The sequence below is a fragment of the Podarcis vaucheri genome, assembly GCF_965113315.1.
Source record: "Podarcis vaucheri genome assembly, chromosome: 6".
NCBI lineage: Eukaryota > Metazoa > Chordata > Lepidosauria > Squamata > Lacertidae > Podarcis > Podarcis vaucheri.
In genome coordinates this window covers 97085723-97108715 of record NC_138764.1, presented here as the reverse complement: position 1 = coordinate 97108715, position 22993 = coordinate 97085723, and the positions used below count along the sequence as shown (strand labels likewise).

Here is a 22993-nt window from a genome sequence, read left to right as displayed (position 1 = left end):
GGTGGCTGCCCTCCACAGTGAGCCCCAAGGGCTGCAATTTCAAGAATTTCTCTGGATAGCAAAGGCTTTCCATATTCCAGCTCACATGTTCTGGACTGGCATCGTCCACAAAAGTTGGAAGCAAATTTCTATTCTGAAATGTAACTTAGAGAAAAAAATATTGAGAACCACTGCAGTAATGGGTCCCAACCGACCGTTTGAAGACCAATGTCTAGTCCAACCCCTGCAATACAGGAATCAAAGCTTAAAAAATCACAGACAGATAGACATCCAACCTCTGTTTAAAAACCTCAAATGAAGGACAGTGGTCCTAGACATTGTCCATTTGGCTCTTGAATGGCTCTTACCATCAGAAAATTCTTCCTGATGTTTAGTCACAATCTCCTTTCGTATAATTTGAATCCATTGGTTTGGGCCTTACCTTCTCGAGCAGCAGAAAACAAGTTCACTCCATCTTCCACGTGACAGTGCTTCAGGTATCTGTCATTCCACCTCACAGTTTACTGTTCTCGGTAGCTTCGAGAACACTGTCTAACCATCTCATCCTCTGTCGTCCCCTTCTCCTTGTGCCCTCAGTCTGATGTTGGGAAAGATTGAGGGCACAAGGAGAAAGGGATGACAGAGGACGAGATGGTTGGACAGTGTTCTCGAAGCTACCAGCATGAGTTTGACCAAACTGCGGGAGGCAGTGGAAGACAGGAGTGCCTGATGTGCTCTGGTCCATGGGGTCACAAAGAGTCGGACATGACTAAACAACTAAACAACAACAAGCTAAACATACCCAACTCCTTCAATGGTTCCAATTAAGGCTTGGTTTCCAGACCCTTGATCTTCTTGGTCACTCTCCTCTGCAGATGTTCTAGCTTGTCAATATCCTTCTTAAACTGTGCTGCCCAGAACTGGACACAGCATTCCAGGTGGGGGTCTGACCAAGGTACAATAGAACAGTACTACTGTTACTTCCCTTGATCTGGATATTATACTTTTTTATAATATTTTATTAGGTTTTATCAATAAGGAGATTCAAAAGAATACAGAAACAGAAAAATACAAAGTTACAAAATACAAAAATACAAACATTAAACGCAAAAAAGACAAGAAAAAAGGGAAAAAGAAGCACATAAAAAAGAAAAGAAAACTCCCTCTTTTTAAATTTCTCTTTAGTTAACTTATTTTCCTGGATATTATACTTATGTTGATGCAGCCTAGGATTGCATTAGCATTTTTTGCTTCATCACACTACTGACTCATGTGAAACTTGTGGTTTACAATGACCCTAAGATCCTTTTAACTGTCAAGCCAGGTGTCCTCCATCCTAAACCAGGTGCCCCCCCCATACATTCTCATTTAATGTATGAGAATGGTGTCCTGCAGAAATACACGTGTTTACATAATAAGTAATTTATATAACATGTTCAGATTTTCTTGTATGCATTGCAAGGGCAGACAGAGAGAAGTAGGTTCTCTTGCCTTTATAGCAGACACTCAACCATTATACTGACGGTTACCATTGACTCTTGAAGCAAAGTATATTAATGAACAAATTTTCTCTCTTTCGTTTTAGTTAAACCCTTTAATATGGATCACTAACTAAAAGGGGGATGTTCGAAATGTACAATTATTTTTATTACTTCCATTAGCTTAATGATTTTTTAAATTGTTATTTCTATACAGGCAAACATTATACAGTGGTACCTCGGGTTAAGTATTTAACTCGTTCCGGAGGTCTGTTCTTAACCTGAAACTGTTCTTAACCTGAAGCACCACTTTAGCTAATGGGGCCTCCCACTACCGCCACGCCGCCAGAGCATGATTTCTGTTCTTATCCTGAAGCAAAGTTCTTAACCTGAAGCACTATTTCTGGGTTTACAGAGTCTGTAACCCTGAAGCGTATGTAACCCGAGGTACCACTGTATATCTATAACTTTTATTACATAATAAAAAATACCATATATTGTAGGTCCTGTAGTCCAGAGAAAATATTATTAAAACTACCCCCAAATTATCTTCACCCGAGAAGGGGCATGACAGTAAGACACTAAACTCTCGAAAGGCCATTCACTGTCTTTCAGGCTCACATAAAAGGGAGAGGCAGAGAATCATGTATACCACCTTCAGTTCTTTTCAGGAAAGGTGGGATTTGATTGTAGCAGTAAGTAATATATTAGAACTAGCAGGGATGTAGTAGTGGAAGCAATTGTAGCAGCAGTAGTAATAAGATTGTAAATTTGGTTTCTTAAATAAAATTTAAAAAATCAAAGCTACCTAACTTAAACGTTCGTAAGAAATCCTTTATTATTATCCACTGTGTAAGCAGAAAGAAGACCTCCTCGGATTCCCTTCCCCTTGGGAGACATTTATAGATAGCCTTGCAAATGAAGCATCGCATTCCTCTGCTGAAGGAATGAGAGGGAAATGAATGGTTGGAGGCGATGATTGCCCACATCTTGTCAGGAAGCTCATCAGGCATTCCTCAGATGGGAAGCGTAACTGGAGAGGGAGGAGAAGGATGTCTCCAAAATACCCTTCCCCTTAGATTGACTTTCGGATAAGGAGAGTGGGCCAACATGACATGTCTCTTTGATTTAAGAGTCTGCCTCTCAGGCATCTCTGCTATGGGATAGCCGCACACTATTTTATTCCTGCCGGGGTCGTGTTGGGTAATGAGGGTAGACCCTCTGGCTGCAAGTACAGAACTGTAAAGCAGCGAAGTAGATGGGCAAGGCTTTTAACAGGATGTGGGGTCTGGATGCGGGTGGGGAGAAACTGCTGGATTTCATCATAGCAAGAAAAATATTTCCGTAGTATGCTGTGGGGGCAACCAGGATGAATCTGAAGGAATCCAAGAGGGGAACACACAAGCAAAGACACACACACTCTGGGGATGGTCTAGCTGGGCCTTCACCCACCCCTGAGAGATCTACCATCAACCACCCTGTGGGAAGGATTCCAGGGCAAAGAGGTACAGGAGAAGACCAACATGGTTTCTGCTCCATATGATTCCCCCCTACACACACACTACATGCCCCAAAGGGGCAATCTTCTATCATTAGCTGAAAGCTGGAATGAAGCTTCCTATACAAAGATAAGAGCCATATTGGTGGCTCTCCTCTGCCTTTGACCCTCACACACCACTGCAAGCAGCTCCTGGGGCAGAAGGGCAGGAACCCTAAAAGGGAATGCAACCGTTGTGCTGGAAAAAATCCCCTGCAAGAGTTTTATGGTGTGCCCCTCCCTGGTATCAGTGCAGATTATGGAGGCTGGTCCTTAAATGTTTTTAATGATAAAACAAGCAGACAAATAAATCACTGTGTTATAAACAAAAATCTGCCCTTTTCCCTTATGGGGTATCCAAGAGCCCATATAGAGTCCTTACATAGGTTCCCTATTGGTAGGAGAAAATAGCAGAGGTCAACCAGAGAATATTAAGAAGCAAAGCAGCTAGTAAACCTGATCTTTATTGATCTGTTGCAACAGGGTGCTCCCCTCAGACGCAGGAAAGGAGGAGGAACCCAGAACCAAGGTGTGCCTGCCCTTATATAGACATTTTAAATTCCCCGTCCTGGAGCTCAAGACCACACCTCCATACATCATGCATACATCACAGAAGGGTTGTAACCCAAGACCACCCCCCAGATACATCATACCTATATCACAGAAAAGGAGGTCTACAGCAGAAATCTGAGTGTGTTGTTTATCTCATCTGACAGGTTTACCTGTTAATGCTCACTTGACTGGATACCCTGGGGAGCCTTGCCAGTCTTTTGTAATGATAAATACTAAGTTCCTGAGCCAGGTCACAGGCTCACCTTATTCAAACACAGACAGACATACTCTTAAGACAGGATTTGTGAAGGAAAAGACAATGGGGAGGCTTTTCCATTTTCCTTTGACCTTGCAGAGAAAACATTTGGTCAGTTGGGAATCAAAAATGGTTTCAGGTCAGTCTTCTTGATCTATGTACGTGCTTGGTTGGTACATTTATGAACATTTAATATATATCTAAGACCTTAAAATTCTTATCACAACTGCTAAGATGCACCAACAATTGTGAGGCCTGGGGACGTTATAGTGATGCACCCCCAGCAGTTGCCGGTGGCTACGGACTACTTATGACATCATAAAAGTACATGGCATCTGAGTGGATGAAAAGGTGGGCCTTTTCCTCTTCCCCAGCAGAACACAGCAGGCAGCAGCTGAGACATTCAGCATTGCTCAGTCTTCTTCCACCTGGAGAAGGTGAATTGGCGGATGGATGGAGGTGATCATCTGGTTGTGGGAGTAATAACAAGGCAAGTTCACTTGCTGAGTGGGGGATCTTGGCTTGAAGGCAGCTGATATCCATGATAGATAGCAAGCTGGCTGATGTCTAGTGGTGGACATAGTGGAAGCTGGTGGCCGATGGTGGAGTTTGGAAGCCAGTAGATGTTGTATGGCGGAAGCAGGCTGATGTTTGTGGATTCAAGCTGGTTGACATTCACCTTCGGAAGCTGGTCAACAGGACGCTGGCAGATATTTTTGGGTAGTAATATTGCATCACGACTGAGATGCCCCCACAAATGTCATGACCTAGGGAGTGTTAGTTTTTGCATTTTGGTGAAAGGAAAACAATCACAATTTACTAGGGCTGCCAGACACTCAGCAGGGCCAACCAGAAGTCTCCAGGTTTGCCTGCCAGCTTCATTGTATATTAACCGTTTTGACTTGCCTGAAAATCTGGATTGCATTTTACACTTGAGAGGGCAAATGTAGAGAGTGTAACGCTTTCAGTGACATGCGGGCCCACAGCTCTCTCCACCTGTTGCTATAACTGGCGTGGTTAACAAAGCAAAGAAAATGCGTCCAGATGCGTTTTCACAGATGACTGTTATTTGCATTCATCTCCCGGGCTGGTGTGACAACAACCCACTCCTCCCACCCCACCCCCCACTGCCCATCGCTGTACTAATGCGACTGGGAAATCCAGAACTGCCAACATTTGCCCGAATCGCTGGGAAACTCCAAGATAAAAGTGGCAGCAAATCTGCAAAGCTGGCAAGATTTGTCTTCATTTGGAAGGCCCAGCGATGGACATTTCTTGATCTACTTGGCTTACTGTACAGTTGGCTTCCCTGCTTTCTGCCTTGCTAGTCCTACAGAACACCAGCTTCCACCACCAAGGATACATTGCAGCCAGGCAAAAGCACTGGAGGAGGATGCACACCAAGCCCTATGAAAGGGATACCGTGGAGTGATGTGGTGTGGTGTGGTGTGGCCTGGAGACAGTGGCATGCTGCTGCTGCTGGGCATTCTTTATACCCCCACTCCCTGCAGACCTGAGGTTCCCCCATCCCTGTGTCAGCATCGCCCTTGAGCCAGTGCCACCAACTGGACTCATCTACTTCAGCCCCGACTGGGCTAGGCGAGCTGGGTAGCACTTCCAGAGACCACCTTCTGCACAGGAACAGGTCAAAGTGCTGTGGACTCACAGCTTAGAGTTGTGAGCACCGGATTCACTTCCACAAGAAGACAGTCGTCGCACAGCAGAGTATAGCAGAGTACAGCAGAGCATAAACGACTTGGAGAGCAGCTCTGTAGAATATCTTCTTTATTCTATCTACAACTATAATACACAACTATATACAGAGCTAAATGAGGTCTAAACGAAAAATGCTGAATTGCACTGAGTGTCTGCGGCTGCTCTTAGCAGCAACCTTATCTATACACACAATCTCTCTCTAACACTCAGTCTCTCTCTCTCCCCCCGACACTTTGATGTGAGGCTGGAGCGGAATAAGTAGAGAGCAGAAATCGCCCCTCCTCTCTGGAGAATCAGCAGAGAACATCAGCAGATTCTTGGATATGGGAGGGGTGAAAGCTCCTCACCCTGTACCCGCTGCAAATAACAGAAAAGTCATGGGAGCCTTGCTTCATCATCTCATAACGGACAGAAGTTCCTTCCCCATCCACCAGCCCATTGTATTAAATTACATTACAGTGGTACCTCGGGTTACATACGCTTCAGGTTACATGCGCTTCAGGTTACAGACTCCGCTAACCCAGAAATAGTGCTTCATTTTAAGAACTTTGCTTCAGGATGAGAACAGAAATCAAGCTCCGGCGGCGCGGCAGCAACAGGAGGCCCCATTACCTAAAGTGGTGCTTCAGGTTAAGAACAATTTCAGATTAAGTATGGACCTCCGGAACGAATTAAGTACTTAACCTGAGGTACCACTGTACAATGATTTCAATGTGCTAAGCTCTTGCACCACTCATCTCCAAAAGTTCTGGGCAAGTTGCAACATTCTGGAATGGCAATGTGGGAAGGATGAACTGTCTCAGACTTAATGCTCTGCATTATCATGTTGTTGACACTCACTTTGCATTCTGGAGAATTACAGAGGAATTTGTTTCCCTTCTCTCCCCCTTATTCAATGGTTACTAATTCCAGTTTACCAAAAACTCAGGGATCTGAAATTCTCCTGTGTGGTCTTTGTAAGCGCCAGTGCTGGTATCATCCTAGCCCCTCCCAGCACAATTAATTGATGTGTGATTATTATTCAAGCATTTACTATGCTGCTGAGCTTAGCTTATCATGATAAATAAATTTGTGCAGTGTGACAGCAAGTCATCATAATGAGTTAATGATGTATATCGATGTTGGGGGGATACATACAGACCCTGCCTGACTCAGTCACATGAGAGAAACTTAAAGGTAAAGGTAGAGGGACCCCTGACCATTAGGTCCAGTCGCAGACTACTCTGGGGTTGCGGCGCTCATCTCGCTTTACTGGCGAACCAGAGCAGCGCACGGAAACACCGTTTACCTTCCCGCCAGAGTGGTACCTATTTATCTACTTGCACTTTGATGTGCTTTCGAACTGCTAGGTTGGCAGGAGCAGGGCCCGAGCAATGGTAGCTCACCCCGTCACAGGGATTCGAACCGCTAACCTTCTGATCGACAAGTCCTGGGCTCTGTGGTCTCAGGCTTATCAGCTTCTATTTAAATAATAACAACAACAACCCCCCAAAAATGCAGTTCCAGCTGAAGCCAATGGACCAAAATTTTTCTCCTAAGTAGGACTAACACTGGATATAACCAAACATATATAGATGAACATTTATTGAGGTATCCAAATTCTTGGCTTGACGCATGTAGCTTTGTGCCACTTTATTGCTTTGTAAACAGCCCTCCCATTAATCTAAAATTTGGTTTAGCCAAGCATTGAGCAGGACTCCCCTGTCTGTTTGGGGAAAACCATAGCTGAAATGTAAATGGCTGTAATGCATTGCAGTTAGCAATGATGTCCTGTTGTTTGCTGCTCGTTTGATTTATAAAATACATACGCTACAAACTGAGTGGGAAAAGGTCTTCATTTTGAACATTTTTTAAACATTCCATTGAGCCCCCCCCCTTTCTTCAGAAACAGCTGGTGGGCTTCAGAAATTCAATTGTTCATATTTCATCTGGGAAAACACATGCAGGGGGCAAAGAGAGAGGCGCAGGTGTAGAAGCAGCAGAGTGTAACCCAAACCCTTTTCATTTACAAAACACCACTTTCTCTTCATTCATGGCCATGCTGGGTTTATAAAAGCAAACCATGCTCTGTAATTGTTAAAGGCGGCAGGGGAACAATTGCAACTGCTCAAAAAAAACCCCAACAACAACCTTTATTTTTCAGTTTTGGAGTGGGGGGGGGGACTTACAACAAAAAATCCCTCTAAACCCCCAGCAACTGTGAGTCTTAATGTTAGTTTCCACCAAGCTGCCTATATATTTGCTTGCTAGTTTATTGGCATATTTATTGTACCCTAGCTTTCTTCCTCCAACAAACAATAAAAGAAGTACTGGTGGCGCTGTGAGTTAAACCACAGAGCCTAGGGCTTGCCGATCAGAAGGTCGGCGGTTTGAATCCCCGCAACGGGGTGAGCTCCCGTTGCTCGGTCCCTGCTCCTGCCAACCTAGCAGTTCGAAAGCACGTCAAAGTACAAGTAGATAAATAGGTACCGCTCTGGAGGGAAGGTAAACGGTGTTTCTGTGCACTGCTCTGGTTTGCCAGAAGCGGCTTAGTCATGCTGGCCACATGACCTGGAAGCTGTGCGCTGTGGTTGCACGACCCGACTGATTGTCTCCAAGTTTTCCTGGGATTCCCACACAGTGCAGTTAATGCTGCCAGCCTCCGTGTCATGTTTGCAGACATCTTTTATCACCAGCATCAATCTCCTGGTTGGCAAGAGCTGTGTGGCGTAAATGGCGACAATTATTTAGTTAAGAATTAGAAAACAGCTGTTTGCACTGGGTTCAAAGAAAACAAAGCAGAACGTGTTTGGCTCAGCAATGGAACCGTCTTTGAGGCTGCCTCGAGACAGGCATGTGCCCATGCTTAGTGTGCAGTGTAAACTTAAAAGGGAAAAAATATATATTTGGGCCCTCGCCAGGTAGACAGACAGCATGAATGAAAGAAACACCTGTTCTGGCTTTGTGCTGAGTTTGAAATCATTTGATTACAGAGAAAGGTACAGGCTGACCTTAAAGTTAATTAAATTTTCTGGTGAGGAGTTATAGGGGCTTCCTCCATTTGGACTGGATTACGTATATGTATATTCTGGGTAAAACACTTATGAATGGAAGAGAGGGTATAACAATGAGACAGGCTTTCAGTCAAAGGGGTAAGGATTGTTGAATAATTCAAATACGAATAACAGTTGGCTTGTTCTTATTTTCTTCTAATCTGTCTATGCAGCCAAGAGGCTGACGGCTTCCTAGCCACATTAAATTGAGATATCTTTCAAGGTTACCTTGTAAAAAATTGCAAAAGCTTGCTTGATTATATTACAAAAAGAAAAGAAAAGGATTGCATTTCAATCCACTAGGGGAAAGATTGGAGTGGTATCCAGTGTTAGTTCTACTCAGAAGACAATCCATTGAAATCGATGTATGTAACTTGGGCACATTTATTTCAATAGGTTTACTCTTACGTACAATCCTTGGGTCCTAAGCTAGTCATTGCAGTTCCATAGAAATTGGAAAGCAAAGTAAAAACCTTACACCTTTGCTGGTGTTGGAGCACAGACACTTGAGTCTTCCCAGCCATGAAACTCCCTGGGTAACCGGGAGTCTCTATCTCTCAGCCTAACCTACCTCACAGCGTTGTTGTAAGAATTGTTGCTATTTAGTCGTTTAGTCATGTCCGACTCTTCATGACCCCCTGGACCAGAGCACACCAGGCACTCCTGTCTTCCACTGCCTCCCACAGTTTGGTCAAACTTATGTTGGTAGCTTCAAGAACACTGTCCAACCATCTCGTCCTCTGTCGTCCCCTTCTCCTTGTGCCCTCCATCTTTCCCAACATCAGGGTCTTTTCCAGGGAGTCTTCTCTTCTCATGAGGTGGCCAAAGTATTGGAGCCTCAGCTTCAAGATCTGTCCTTCCAGTGAGCACTCAGGGCTGATTTCCTTCAGAATGGATCGGTTTGATCTTCTTGCAGTCCATGGGACTCTCAAGAGTCTCCTCCAGCACCATAATTCAAAAGCCTCTTCATGACCCCCTGGACCAGAGCACACCAGGCACTCCTGTCTTCCACTGCCTCCCGCAGTTTGGTCAAACTTATGTTGGTAGCTTCGAGAACACTGTCCAACCATCTCGTCCTCTGTCGTCCCCTTCTCCTTGTGCCCTCCATCTTTCCCAACATCAGGGTCTTTTCCAGGGAGTCTTCTCTTCTCATGAGGTGGCCAAAGTATTGGAGCCTCAGCTTCAAGATCTGTCCTTCCAGTGAGCACTCAGGGCTGATTTCCTTCAGAATGGATCGGTTTGATCTTCTTGCAGTCCATGGGACTCTCAAGAGTCTCCTCCAGCACCATAATTCAAAAGCATCAATTCTTTGGCGATCAGCCTTCTTTATGGTCCAGCTCTCACTTCCATACATCACTACTGGGGAAACCATAGCTTTAACTATACGGACCTTTGTCGGCAAGTTGTAAGAATAAAATAGCCTAGTTCTCTAAGCACATTTTGTTAGCCAAAGATTTGAGCTTTAATTTTCTCCCCCCACTCCTCATCCATGTGTGCCTGCACCCGCCCCAAATCTGCTCTGGAAGATTTGGGGGGGGGCAGAACAGATTTAAGGGAGAGGAGCAGGGAGTTCTGTTGTGCAAGCTTGTACTGTCTGAATGAGTTACTTTGTGCTACTTTGGAAACAACCTGGGATATGGGGCTGATTTGTTGAAAAGGGTCAAAAACACTACCAAGCTGGAGTTCCCACGAGTGAAAGGAAAATATGAAGAAGAGCTGCGGAAGGGACATGGAAGAGATTTGAAGGCCTCAGATATAAGATCACCAGGTTAATGTGCCAGACTAATGGGATAAAAAGGACTGAGAATCCCGGGACCGGGGGGAGGGGACGCTGGAAGAAGATTGGATTGTTTTTATTTTCATTTTTTATCATTAGAAATGTTTTATAAAATTGATGAACGTTGGAAAAATGTTGAAATGAAATTACTTGGCTCTTGAAAAAATGTTTTAAGAATTAGGTAAAAAGGTAATTGTTATGAGAAGTTGGTAAAAATTAAGATTTAAGTCTTAAGTTTTAAGGTATTTTATAAGATAAGATGAAAATAGAGTAAGGTAATGTAATGACAGAATATTATGAATTATGGTAAGGATTTGCTGCAACAATTATTAATCAAGATACAAGAGATGGGAGGAGGAGGAGGTCGTGGAAAGAAGGTAATGAAAGTGGAGAATTTGAAAATGATGGTTTTATTTTTTTTTCTGTTTTTGTCTTTTTTCTTTGTAACTTTAAAAAAATTCTTTTTTCAATAAATATCATTTTTTAAAAAAAAACCAAAGGAAACAACCTGGGATACAGAGCTCTTGCAGCGCCTTTCTGATAATTTTTAATGAATTACAATCCTCTAAGCATACAATGGAGAAAGTCTCTGTGCTCATGTGGATTAGTTAGATCTGCCTTGATGGTTCACACTCTTATCATGTTCATGGGTTGCAATCAACATTCAGGGATTTATTTTTATTTTTGAAAATGCTAATATAGCCTTTCATGACCTGTGAATGAGTGCACTGAAATAGCAAAACTGCAGTATTTGTAATAGACTTTGGCTGTGTACATTGCAGGGGGCCGGACTATGAACCTCAGAATTCCTACCAATCCTAGAATTCTATGAAACACATTTAAAGCACCTTACCTCAAAGAATTCAGTCATAATCTGCATTTTAATAATTGAGTGTGCATCTGTCCGTAGGGCAACGAGTGTGTAAAACGCAGAGATCTCCTATCAAAAAGCAGAATAAAGCTCTTTTTGCACTGGGAAGCCGGCAGTTGATTTTAGTGAGAAATCACAAGGTGGCAACTTGCAACAATTAGGTTTAATCCTGATACCATGATATAAGGGGATGGTGCTCTTTGTCTTCAGGGAGAACAAGAATGCATTTTTAAAAGTAAATAAACAGGCTTGAATTAGTATGCAAACAAAATTAGCAACATCTCCCTTGAGCTAAGTGAAACTGACATATTTTTCTGCTACACAGGAAGCAAAAAGAAAGACAAAATTAGTCTACTTAATGAAAAACATCTTTCCCAATTAGTTCAGTAAGTCCCTAGTTTCGGTATTTGAATAGTTATGGTTGATGAAAGCCAGGCAAACTGCCTTTGCTATAATTTCACAGTTTCTTTGTCTGTTTATTGCATTTATACTTCTTTTTTCCTCCATGGAGCTGAAGTGGCCGCTGGGACCACATAACACCAGTCCTGGGAGATCTGCATTAGCTCCCAGTACATTTCCAGGCACAATTCAAAGTGTTGGTGCTGACCTTTAAAGCCCTAAACAGCCTCGGTCCTGTATACCTGAAGGAGCATCTCCACCCCCATCATTCAGCCCGGACACTGAGGTCCAGCTCCGAGGGCCTTCTGGCAGTTCCCTCCCTCATTGTGAGAAGTGAGGCTACAGGGAACCAGACAGAGGGCCTTCTTGGTAGTGGCGCCCACCCTGTGGAATGCCCTCCCTTCAGATATGAAGGAAATAAGCAGCTATCTTCTTTTAAAAAGACATCTGAAGGCAGCCCTGTTTAGGGAAGTTTTTAATATTTAATGCTGTATTGTTTTTAACACTTGATTGGAAGCTGCCCAGAGTGGCTGGGGAAACTCAGCCAGATGGGCGGGGTATAAATAAATTATTATTATTATTATTATTATTATTATTATTATTATTATTAGCTGTCGTACAAATTTCTCCCTTCCTCCATTTTATCCTCCCTACAGCCCTGTGAGGTAGGCTAGGCTGAGAGATTGTGAGTGGCCCAAGGTCACACAGTGAGTTTCATACACCACACTGTAGTGAATGGTCCCTCCCCATTTATAAACACTGCTATCCTTTTTCTCAGTTCCACAATGGGAGCATTACAGTAGCTATTTCATCATCCTTTTCAGGTTATTGAGCATTGCCAGAATATAGTTTTCAGGCAGGGGAGCAGTACTTGCAGAAGGCCTGGGATAGCTCAGTCAGTAGAGCATGAGACTTTTAATCTCAGAGTCATGGGGTCAAGCCGCACATTGGGCAAAAAATAAGATTTTTTTAAAATCCCAGCACTGCAGAAGTTGGACTACAAGACCCTCATGTTCCCTTCCAACTCTTTGTTGTTGTTTAGTTGTTTAGTCTGGTCCGACTCTTCGTGACCCCATGGACCAGAGCACGCCAACTATGATTCCACAATCTGTATGATAAAACTGAATGCAGATCATTGGCACAGCCCATTCTTGGCATACAGAAAGGTTCAAAATCTGGAGTCTCTGAGTTGCAATTCACTGAAGCTGTTTTCTGTGCAAATGCGCTGTTGCCTGTGCGATGGCTATTTGAAATGTACATACATCTCAGCTTATCCCTGGTTTACATTTTCAAACTGGATGGAAGCTGGTTTGAGGGAAAGTACAGCAAACAGGAGGATTTCTCAAGAAGTGAAAGGATACCTGTGGGTTGTGGCTGACGTCACATGCACCTGGATTTCGGGCACCAGCTTTCGGAGTATCCTGCAGCTGGAGGAAGCCATACTGTGTACACAGCCTGAGTGACAAGTGATGGGAAAGACCTGTGCTGAGACCATGAAGAGCTGGGGGCAGTCAGAACACACAGTACTGGGCGAAAAGGACAAAAATTGTCTCACCGGGCATAAGGCAACTTCCTGTGCTGTCCATGAAACAAGTTAAAACTCTGTTCTGCTTCCATAAAGGTTGAGGTTGAATCCTGACACGACAGAAGTACTGTTTTGGGGGGACAGAGAGTGAGTGGGTATGGAGGACTCCCTGGTCCTGAATGGAGTAACTGTGCCTCTGAAGGACCAGGTGCGCAGCCTAGGAGTCATTCTGGACTCACAGCTGTCCATGGAGGCGTAGGTCAATTCTGTGTCCAGGGCAAGTGTCTACCAGCTCCATCTGGTACGCAGGCTGAGAACCTACCTGCCCGTGGACTGTCTAGCCCAGTGTTTCCCAACCGGTGTTCCGCGGCACACTAGTGTGCCGCGAGACGTTGCCTGGTGTGCCGTGGGAGGGAGGCGGGCGAGTCGGGTGGCGAGAGGCGGGGCGGCGGCGGCGAGGAGAGGCCGCCCAGCGCGGGGCTCTCGCCGTCTGCCAGCCTGGCTGCCTGCGTGGCACTGACGTCACTGGGCTGTAATGTGCCCCACATAGGCACACGCGGGGCGGCGAGCGAGCTCCCTCCCACATCCCATCGCCGCTCGCTTCGGCCGGCCTACTGGGCTGTCGCAGGCGGAAGGCCTGCGCATGCGCAAGGTTTTCGCGCCTTCGGGATTCCCTTCACGCCTTCCTCCTCCCGGGTCCTTGAGAGCGCGGGAAGCGGCAGCGCGAGACCGGCGTTGAGCCTGGTAGGTATTGCGCTTGCCAAGGCAGTCATTTGGGAAATGAAAACTTGCAAAGCAAGCAACCAGTTCAATCTGAAGTACGTGTATGCTTACTATCCTGTATCTGAAACCTGTTCTGCCCCCTCCCCTACACTTGGTGCCATTTTCATCTACACATGCAGCAGAGTAAGTTGACCCAGAATAGTACCAATTCAGATGGCAGATGGGAGAATGACAGTGCTGAATGCTTTCCCATGTAGAACAGTCCCTGCAAATAAAAACCTAGCATATTTGGAAGAGGGATGCTAGCCTAACCATTACCTTCTATGCTGTTACTATTTTTTTATTTTTTTTTACATAAGTAAAAAGTGACCTTTCCCCATCTGGCATGGTGGTGTGCCTCGAGATTTTTTTCATGAAACAAGTGTGCCTTTGCCCAAAAAAGGTTGGGAAACACTGGTCTAGCCAGAGTGATGCATGCTCTAGTTATCTCTTGCTTGGATTACTGCAACGCGCTCTACGCGGGGCTACCTTTGAAGGTGACCTGGAAACTACAACTAATCCAGAATGCGGCAGCTAGATTGGTGATTGAGAGTGGCCACTGAGACCACATAACACCGGTCCTGAAAGACCTACATTGGCTCCCAGTCCATTTCCGAGCACAATTCAAAGTGTTGGTGCTGACCTTTAAAGCCCAGTATATCTTAAGGAGCTTCTCCACCCCCATCGTTCTACCCGGACACTGAGGTCCAGCTCTGAGGGCCTTCTGGTGGTTCCCTAACTGCAAGAGGTGAGGTTACAGGGAACCAGGCAGAGGGCCTTCTCGGTAGTGGCACCTGCCCTGTGGAACACCCTCCCACCAGATGTCAAAGAAATAACAACTATCTTACTTTTAGAAGACATCTGAAGTCAGCCCTTCAGCTGACTTTTAATATTTGATGAACAATTGTATTTTAATATTTTTCTGGAAGCTGCAAAACAATATATTATTATTATTATTATTATTATTATTATTATTATTAACTCATGACCCTACCTTTAATGTCTACAAATATTTACGATTAAATGAACACCCTATTGGCATGACAGCAACCTGTTTATCTATTTCTATAGCCCATTTACTTGTGCAAGCCTTACAGAAAAAGGACTCTGTGATGTTTGATCTGCCTGTTAATAGCTGTTTTTGATATTTTAATAGCTCATTACAAAAACTGAATTTTGGAGAGAGATAATTAATGATGTGTCACTAGGCTACTACTAAAGGGAGGCTAGGATTAAAGCAATCAAAGTGGCTCTTTTTTCCTCCGCTCCTTTGGGAGTTATTAACTAAACCATTTCCTGCTTTTAATTTTATGTTTTGACTTAATTGTTTTTTCTTAAGTAACAAGCTATTTAATGAAATTTAAGGGTGTCTGGACTGATTTCTACATTGCAATCACTGCACACTGCCTCACATGCTACTGCAAGGTCTCAGCAAGCAGAGGGTGTTGATGCCTCTGGGATAGATTTAATTTCCCTTAGTTATACTTTACACTTCGCCATTTGAAGAGGTGCTTTCGTTGGTCTGTTTTAAAAAATAAATAAATTGCCATTCATATCACTTAAAATGCTAATGCTCCCAAAATTCAGAATATGTTAGCCAAGTTGGCCTTCCCAAATGAAACTTGTAGCGAGAAATGTAAGCAGTGAAGTCAGAGAGAAATGAAATTTAATAAATACGAACTGTGATCATTAATGTGGCAGAACTTTGATTTTTTCCCCAGATTAACCCACTTGTAAGTTTTTCTAAATAAAACAAAATAACTGCAGTGATCATTCACAAGCAGTATTGATGATAACACACTGATATATTGATATATGCCAGTTTAGGATATCATTTCATGAATCTGGTGAAACGGGCTTGGATGCTTATGCAATAATAAATGCTGATCTTGAAGATGTCACAAGATTCTGTTGTTTTTGCTCACACGGCTACTTCTCTGAGAATATGTCCACGGGAAGACTCAACATTTCGTCTCATCTTTTGACGTATTTCAGAACTCTTGCCTTTTATCACATGGCTTGGCTTTCAGCTGAACAGAGCGCATTTTGTAAGTTCAAAAGCGGACTAGTTCAGAACGCAGCGATCGTGTTTTAAGATTCCCAAGGTCGGAAAGCCCTCCAAAGTGGAAGGAGTAAAAACGAGCTTTTGAAAGCGCTCCAGGAAGTCACTCCTAACTGAATGGGCTTGGCTGTTGTGCTCGAATGCTTCCTTGCCATGTGGAACTGGGGGCTGAGCTACCTTGAGCCACATTAGAAACTTCACATACAAGTCCTGACGTCATGTCAATAGAATCTCAAGCGGCTTGGTGCCAACGGAGGATCAGCTGGCGGCTGCAACAGTTTCAGGGTAAGAGTTGGCGTCCCCATCAGGATGGCAGCGATATTTTTCAAGCTGCCAGCCAGCCATTCTAAGCAGCCTATCCCAATGAAATGGCCAGTGTTTCTTACGCTTTGCAGATGAAGAAACATGCACTGGTTTCTTCTTGTTGCTGTTAGTTGTTATTATTAATAATTACCCAGCCTTCTTCCTGCAGGTCCAAATTAAAAATGCAACATTAGAAAGAATTTGAAGCAACTTACAATCTCAAAAAAAGGGGCGCGGGTGGCGCTGTGGGTTAAACCACAGAGCCTAGGACTTGCCAATCAGAAGGTTGGCAGTTCGAATCCCTACAACGGGGTGAGCTCCCATTGCTCGGTCCCTGCTCCTGCCAACCTAGCAGTTTGAAAGCACGTCAAGGTGCAAGTAGATAAATAAGTACCTCTCCGGCGGGAAGGTAAACGGTGTTTCTGTGCACTGCTCTGGTTCGCCAGAAGCAGCTTAGTCATGCTGGCCACATGACCCAGAAGCTGTACACCAGCTCCCTCAGCCAATAAAGCAAGATGAGTGCCGCAAGCCCAGAATCGGTCACGACTGGGCCTAATGGTCAGGGGTCCCTTTACCTTTACCTTTACCTGCTCCCATAGGAAAACAGGGAGCTGCTTTATACTGAGCCAGACCATTGCTCCTTCTAGCTCAGTACTGTTAACACTTAATGGCAGCACTCTCCAGAATTTCAGACAGGGAGCATTGCCAGCCCTACCTGTAGTTGTCAGAGATTGAATCTGGGGCCTTCTGCAAGTGAAGCAGATGTTCTGCCACTGACAAAGCATCAGTCCACTTGGATTTAAATTTAGTACCTTTACTTCAGATGGCAGATTAAGAAAGGTTATGAAAAATTTACAGCATGTTGTACTCTGAAAGAAAATTACATGCAAATGATGTACCGGTGGTATTTGACACCTAGTAAGTTGGTAAAATTGTATAGGACAAGTACAAATATCTGCTGAACGACCTGACTGGTAGCCAGATTCAGCAGCCAGATTTGTAGGCACAGATCATCCTCTAGAATAAAATAACTCACTAGGGAAATGCTGAAGTCGCCCTTTGGGGTGCCTCGGGTCATTTTTTTTATTTTTATGGTAGCCCAAATCTCAGTTGCACGGGTGTATGTATGTATTGACAACCATATGTCAGGAGTGCTCTGATGCTGTTTCCTGCTTGGCAGGGGGTTGGACTCGATGGCCCTTGTGGTCTCTTCCAACTCTATGATTCTATGATTCTATGATATCTCAATTTTAACTCATGAGCTAATGCTGCAATCTGCTCCGATTGTATATTTTATCTTTATGAACACTGTTTTTATTGTGTTATGTTATGTGAGCTGGTCTTTGACTGTAATAAATTATCTATCTATCTATCTGCTGAAAATGTAGAGAAAAAGAAGGTACCTTTTATCATACTTGGTGGACTTGTAAGGTAATAAGAGCTTTCTGGTAGATGATATATAATGAAATGGAAAAAATGTTTAAAATAACCTTTGTAAAAAACAACACAGAAGCTTTTTAATTAGGAATTACAGGTACTGACATTCCAAAGGAGCAGAAAAGACTTTTTATGTGTGGAACAACAGCCGCCCAGATGTTACTAGCCCAGAGATGGAAAGTAGACCAAGTTGATGGACTATGCTGAAATGGCAAAACTGACTGAAAACTCAGAAACCAAGAGGACAAAAACTTTATAAAAGAAGAGGGAAATTTATTAGTTATTTAGGAGATCACTGTAAGCAGATAGAAACATTGGCATGATTTCAAGGGTGTTTCTTTACTCATACATTGAATAAGTTGTAGGGAGTAACTTTGTATCATGCAATGAGCCAGGCACAGGTCTGAAACATTGTCCCCAAGCGTAACATTCTCCTTCCTCCCATAGGAGTAAGTAAAAGGTAAATTCAGGACACCGCTGGAAATGGGTAAAGCATGCTGTTGTAGGATCATCTGGGAGCAGACCCCTCCACCCCCAAATAATACAGCCATGTATCATGGCTAAATAGAACCTCCAGATTCAGAGATGGTATACTACTGAATTCCAGTTGTTTCCTACTACCGTATTTTTCGCTCTATAACACGCACCCGACCGTAACACGCACATAGTTTTTAGAGGAGGAAAATCCGTAGGCATGCCACCCATAGGCATTCCCTCCATAACACGCACAGACATTTCCCCTTACTTTTTAGGAGGAAAAAAGTGAGTGTTATGGTGCAAAAAATATGGTACTTGGTTATCCTGCGGGGCAGGCAACATGTGGCCCTCTAGTTGTTGTTGGGACTGCAGTGGCCACCACCCCAGAATGTTGTTGTTGTTGTTTAGTCATTTAGTCATGTCCGATTCTTCGTGACCCCATGGACCAGAGCACACCAGGCCCTCCTGTCTTCCACTGCCTCCCGCAGTTTGGTCAAACTCATGCTGGTAGCCTATCCAACCATCTCGTCCTCTGTCGTCCCCTTCTCCTTGTGCCCTCCATCTTTCCCAACATCAGTGTCTTTTCCAGGGAGTCTTCTCTTCTCATGAGGTGGCCTCAGTAGCATGTTGGACGCCTTCTGACCTGAGGGGATCATCTTCCAGCTTCATAACTTTTATATGCCTGTTGTCTTTGTCCATGGAGTTTTCTTGGCAGGGATACAGGAGTGGCTTGCCAGTTCCCCCTCCAGGTAGATCACGTTTGGTCAAAACTCTTCACTATGACCTGTCCATCTTGGGTGCCCTGCTCGGCATAGTTCATAGCTTCTCTGAGTTATTCAAGCTCCTTCGCCACGGCAAGGCAATGATCCATGAAGGGGCCTTCCCAGAATAGAATGGGATTATTGGCAACAGATACACAGGTGAGGTGAATTCTTTTGCACAGTTTACCCAAAGGTTTCACTGAACTCAAGGGGGCTTACTCCCAAGTTCTAAGTAAGTGCACATAAAGAGGACTGTGACCTTATTTGGAAGTAAATTCCTTGGAACAAAATGGGACTTGTTTCCAGCTAACCACAGATAGGGTCGAGTCCTAAGAGTATATATATGTTTTTTAAATAGGCTTTTGCTTATTTTGGCCACAGAACTTTTGCGATTTTTTTAATGCTCTGTTCTGCTCTCTTCTTTAGTAACAACACAATCGGACCTGCACAGTAGCATGCCACGATACTTAGGAAGCGTTCAATCCCTTCGCGAGTTTACTCAGGAGTAAGCCCATCGAGTTCAGAAGGGCTCGCTCTCCTCGTTTTGTATAGGGCAGCGGGATCCTACGCGCATCGTTTAAAAACGGGAAAAACTAAAGTTAAGATTTACTCCCAAGTAATCGCGCCTGCAGAGGATCGCACCCTTGCACCCGATCCTATGCAGGGATTGCACTACGCCCCGGTGACTTCAGTGCGGCTTTCTCCCGCGTAAATGCAGATATAGGATCTCAAGGGAACTTTGCGTATTTTCACAGCCCCTTGGGAAAGTGCCTTGGGGCGTGGGGGGAGCGTTTTAAAAAAAGAAATCATTCACCATCCTGCAGGCTTTTGCTTTACGGGGCGCGAAGCGGCCCCCCCCCCAACCTCGGGGCCTTTTATTGTTCGCTTCCCACGTTGCTCTGGGCCGGCGCGCGAACGGGTTAACCCCGGAGGGGAGCCGCGAGAGCGGCCAAAACAATGGGCAGAATCAGAGCATGAATAATCCCCGCGCGGCGGCCACTCCTCCTCCTCCTCCTCCGCTCCCCCCGTCGATCCCACCCACCCCTACCCGCCTCGGATCCCGCTATATCCCCTCCTCCTGGGGCGAAACGGTGCGCCTCTCTCTCCAAGTCGCCAAGTTGGTGAGGCTCCAGCTGCAGGTTGATGCGTCGATTGCGCAGCCTCGTTGCTACTTGATTGGAAACCGCCGCAGCCGGGAAACTTTCCTCTTTGCGTCCTGCTGCTGCTGCCGCCGCCGCTGTCTCCTTTTCTCCTCGGCTTTGGGGACCTTTAGCCCTTTGATCCTCAGCCATGGCTCTCCAGGGGAAACACTAGTTGCTCCTTCCCATTTCCCCCGATCCCGATTCCCTCCGGGATTTCTCCTTTCTTTTTTTGCTTTATTGCCAAACGCGAAAAAATGGCGAGGGCGCCGGGGAAGAGCCGCTGCGCGCCGCCAGTGGTGCCGCCGCCGCTGGTGCTGCTGCTGCTGGCCGCGACCGTGCCCTCTGGCTCGGAAGGGCAGCCGGTCTCCTTCCACGCGGACGTGAACGGCCACAGCTTGCACCCGCCTTATTTCAACCTGGCCGAGGGGACCAAGATCTCGGCCACCGCGACCTGCGGCGAGGAAGACTCCGGCGCCAAGACCCCCAGAGCCGTGGAGGATTTGTATTGCAAACTCGTGGGCGGGCCGGTAGCGGGAGGAGACCCCAACCAGACCATCCAGGTACAGTATTTTCCTCGGAGGCTTCCTGATTTCTAGTTTCCATATGGCCGCATCTTGCATTGTTACTACTGTGGCTGCAATTTGTTTTAAGTGTTTTGTAATGATGAGCTTTAAATTATTGTAACCCGCCCCGGGACCTGCTGTTTATAACACGAAACACGCGCGAATCTTTGCATCGTGGAGAGCGCGCAACTTGATGATTCAATCCTGTGCCTTCTTTCCTGGGAGTAAGCCCCGTGGACCACGATGGGACTTTTCTCTCAGGTGGGCTGTTACAGGATGAAGGAAGAGGGTGGGAGGGGAAATATACATATCCTGGCTTTGCAATTATTTATCACAGCGCACAACTTTTGGCTGGCTCCTCCACCAGTGTGGGCTAGAAATCTCGAAATCTCCCCTCCTCCTTCCTCTTTTGTTATCTCCCAAGTTGACTTGAGGTTGGTGGATTGATTCTCAGTTAATGGGGCAGGCACACAAAAGGTCGGGGGAGGAAGTGTCTCTCCCAAGTGTGTGTTTGTGGCTGTTTGCACACTCACAGAGCACATGTTTGCTCTGCGCTTCATAATGTGGACATCTGAAAGGAGCATTGAATTTAGCAGACCTTTTTAGTGACTCTGGACGGAATGGCTGTGCCACCTTCCAGTTTCAAGGAGGAATGCAATTACTCTTGTTTTCGCCCCCACCTCCATTGACTGTGTACAGACAAACCATCTGCCAAGAGATAACTTCTCAGCTGCTTGTTAAGCTTGGTGTGTGAGCTCCTCTGCTAAGTGGAAGTCGTACAGCACTTAAATAGCTGATCAGAATTCTAGTGTTGTGAGGGGGGCAGTAAGATTCTGTTCACGTTTGGCAGGACAACACACACACACACACAGTTAGCAAGTGGTTACTGCTGGGTAAATTGTGGCCCATTCATTTTACGGTTAGACCCAACGTGCTCAAACTTACAACAAAACTCTGATTTGTGTGCTTTATTAGTATGCTTGAATGCAGTGGGTGCTCGCTGCTTCCCTCTCCATAAAAAAGCAACTTTCTGTTTTCTCAAGTTGAGGGTGCCCATTTGCCAAAAAATAATAATATTGTGATCCGGTCAAAGTTAAGCATTGGCTTAAAATAAAAAAAATAACAATAAAGACTTGTTGATTGTAGTGGGGGAAAGTTTAAGCACTTATCTTTTGAAAATGTTGAAATTTAGGCAATCCTGGCTTCAGGGTTGGGTGTTTTTTGGGGCGGCAGTTCTTGGTCAAGATGCCACCGCCATACTCTCTGCTTTTCCTGCCCCTTTGGGCACAGTCCCTGCAACTTTCCAGGAGAGGGCAAAGTGAGAGGAAGCTTTCTTCTTGCTCACATGCTTAGAGGGGCCAGGTGATCAGGAAGCGTCCATGAGGAGGAGGGGCAGCAGGGCCGGGGGAGCCCTCTTGGATTTGGCAGTGGGCCCCATTTTGGGGCATGGGACTCAGCAGTTGGCCAGCAATGCCAGCCTCTGATTGAGACTGACCCTGAACACAAATGTGATTGGCCGCTGGAATGTGTTTCTTTTTTGCCAGGCGTACAAAAGAACTCCAGTGGGTTTTTTAGAAAATAATAGCAGAAAACCTGTGTTGGAGAAAACACATTGGCCTATTTCATGCTACTAATTAATAATAGTGTGGTGTTGTGTGTGTGTGCATGTAGTGCTCGGAGCACCTAATGTTCATTTCCTTACAACCCTGCAAGTTTGGCCCAGTGTTGTTATTATCTGTGGGGGCTGAGGCATAGCAGCCTGCCTTAAGGTTACCGCCAGTTGAGTTCATGGCCAGAGACCCAACTACAAATATTCCTCTTCATTTCATAACTATGGTGTTACGTGGCTTCCACATCTACAGCTCAATATCTGTGAAGCAAACCTGCTTTTCAGAGCGGCACAGTTGGTCTGCCCTTTTCTAAGCACCTTTTCTTTTTTCCTTCCTTGCTCAGAATTCGGAGTTCTGTGTTTTCACTGGATCACCTATAAAAAAAGATACATAGAGGAGAGAATTAAGGTAGCTCAGCTGGCAAGAGCGTGAGACTCTTAATCTGAGGGTTGTGGCGGGTTCAAGCTCCACTTTGGGCAAAAGATTCCTGCATTGCAGGGGATTGGACTAGGTCAGGGGTCTGCAACCTTTAAGACAAAAAGAGCCACTTGGACCCGTTTCCGAAGAAAAAAAAAACTGGGAGCCGCAAAACTCGTCATTATAAAAATAACTTTTTTGTCACTTTTTAAAATTATTTCTTTGTTTGACCCCTCAGGATTACTCCTCCTCATAGAAATAAACGTTAAATTAACAAGTTACCTTTGTGTGTGTGTGTGTGTGTGTGTGTGTGTGTGTTCTTCAGTCCCCTTCAAAA

The 22993-nt window shown here is 45.0% G+C and overlaps 1 protein-coding gene across 3 annotated transcripts in view; it reads left to right on the top strand.

Moving 5' to 3' along the window:
• The first annotated feature begins 4240 nt into the window (after positions 1-4240).
• Positions 4241-22993, top strand: part of LAMA5 (laminin subunit alpha 5) — a 223032-nt gene continuing 204279 nt past the window's right edge. The window contains exon 1 of one of the 3 annotated variants that reach the window (XM_082225741.1): positions 4241-4261. In XM_082225741.1, coding sequence (XP_082081867.1) covers positions 4256-4261 — 6 coding nt within the window. In that variant the 5' untranslated portion in view covers positions 4241-4255. Of the gene's footprint in view, positions 4262-20000; positions 20627-22993 lie in introns of those variants that run through there. The other 2 variants (XM_082225740.1, XM_082225739.1) reach the window with 2 other exon arrangements.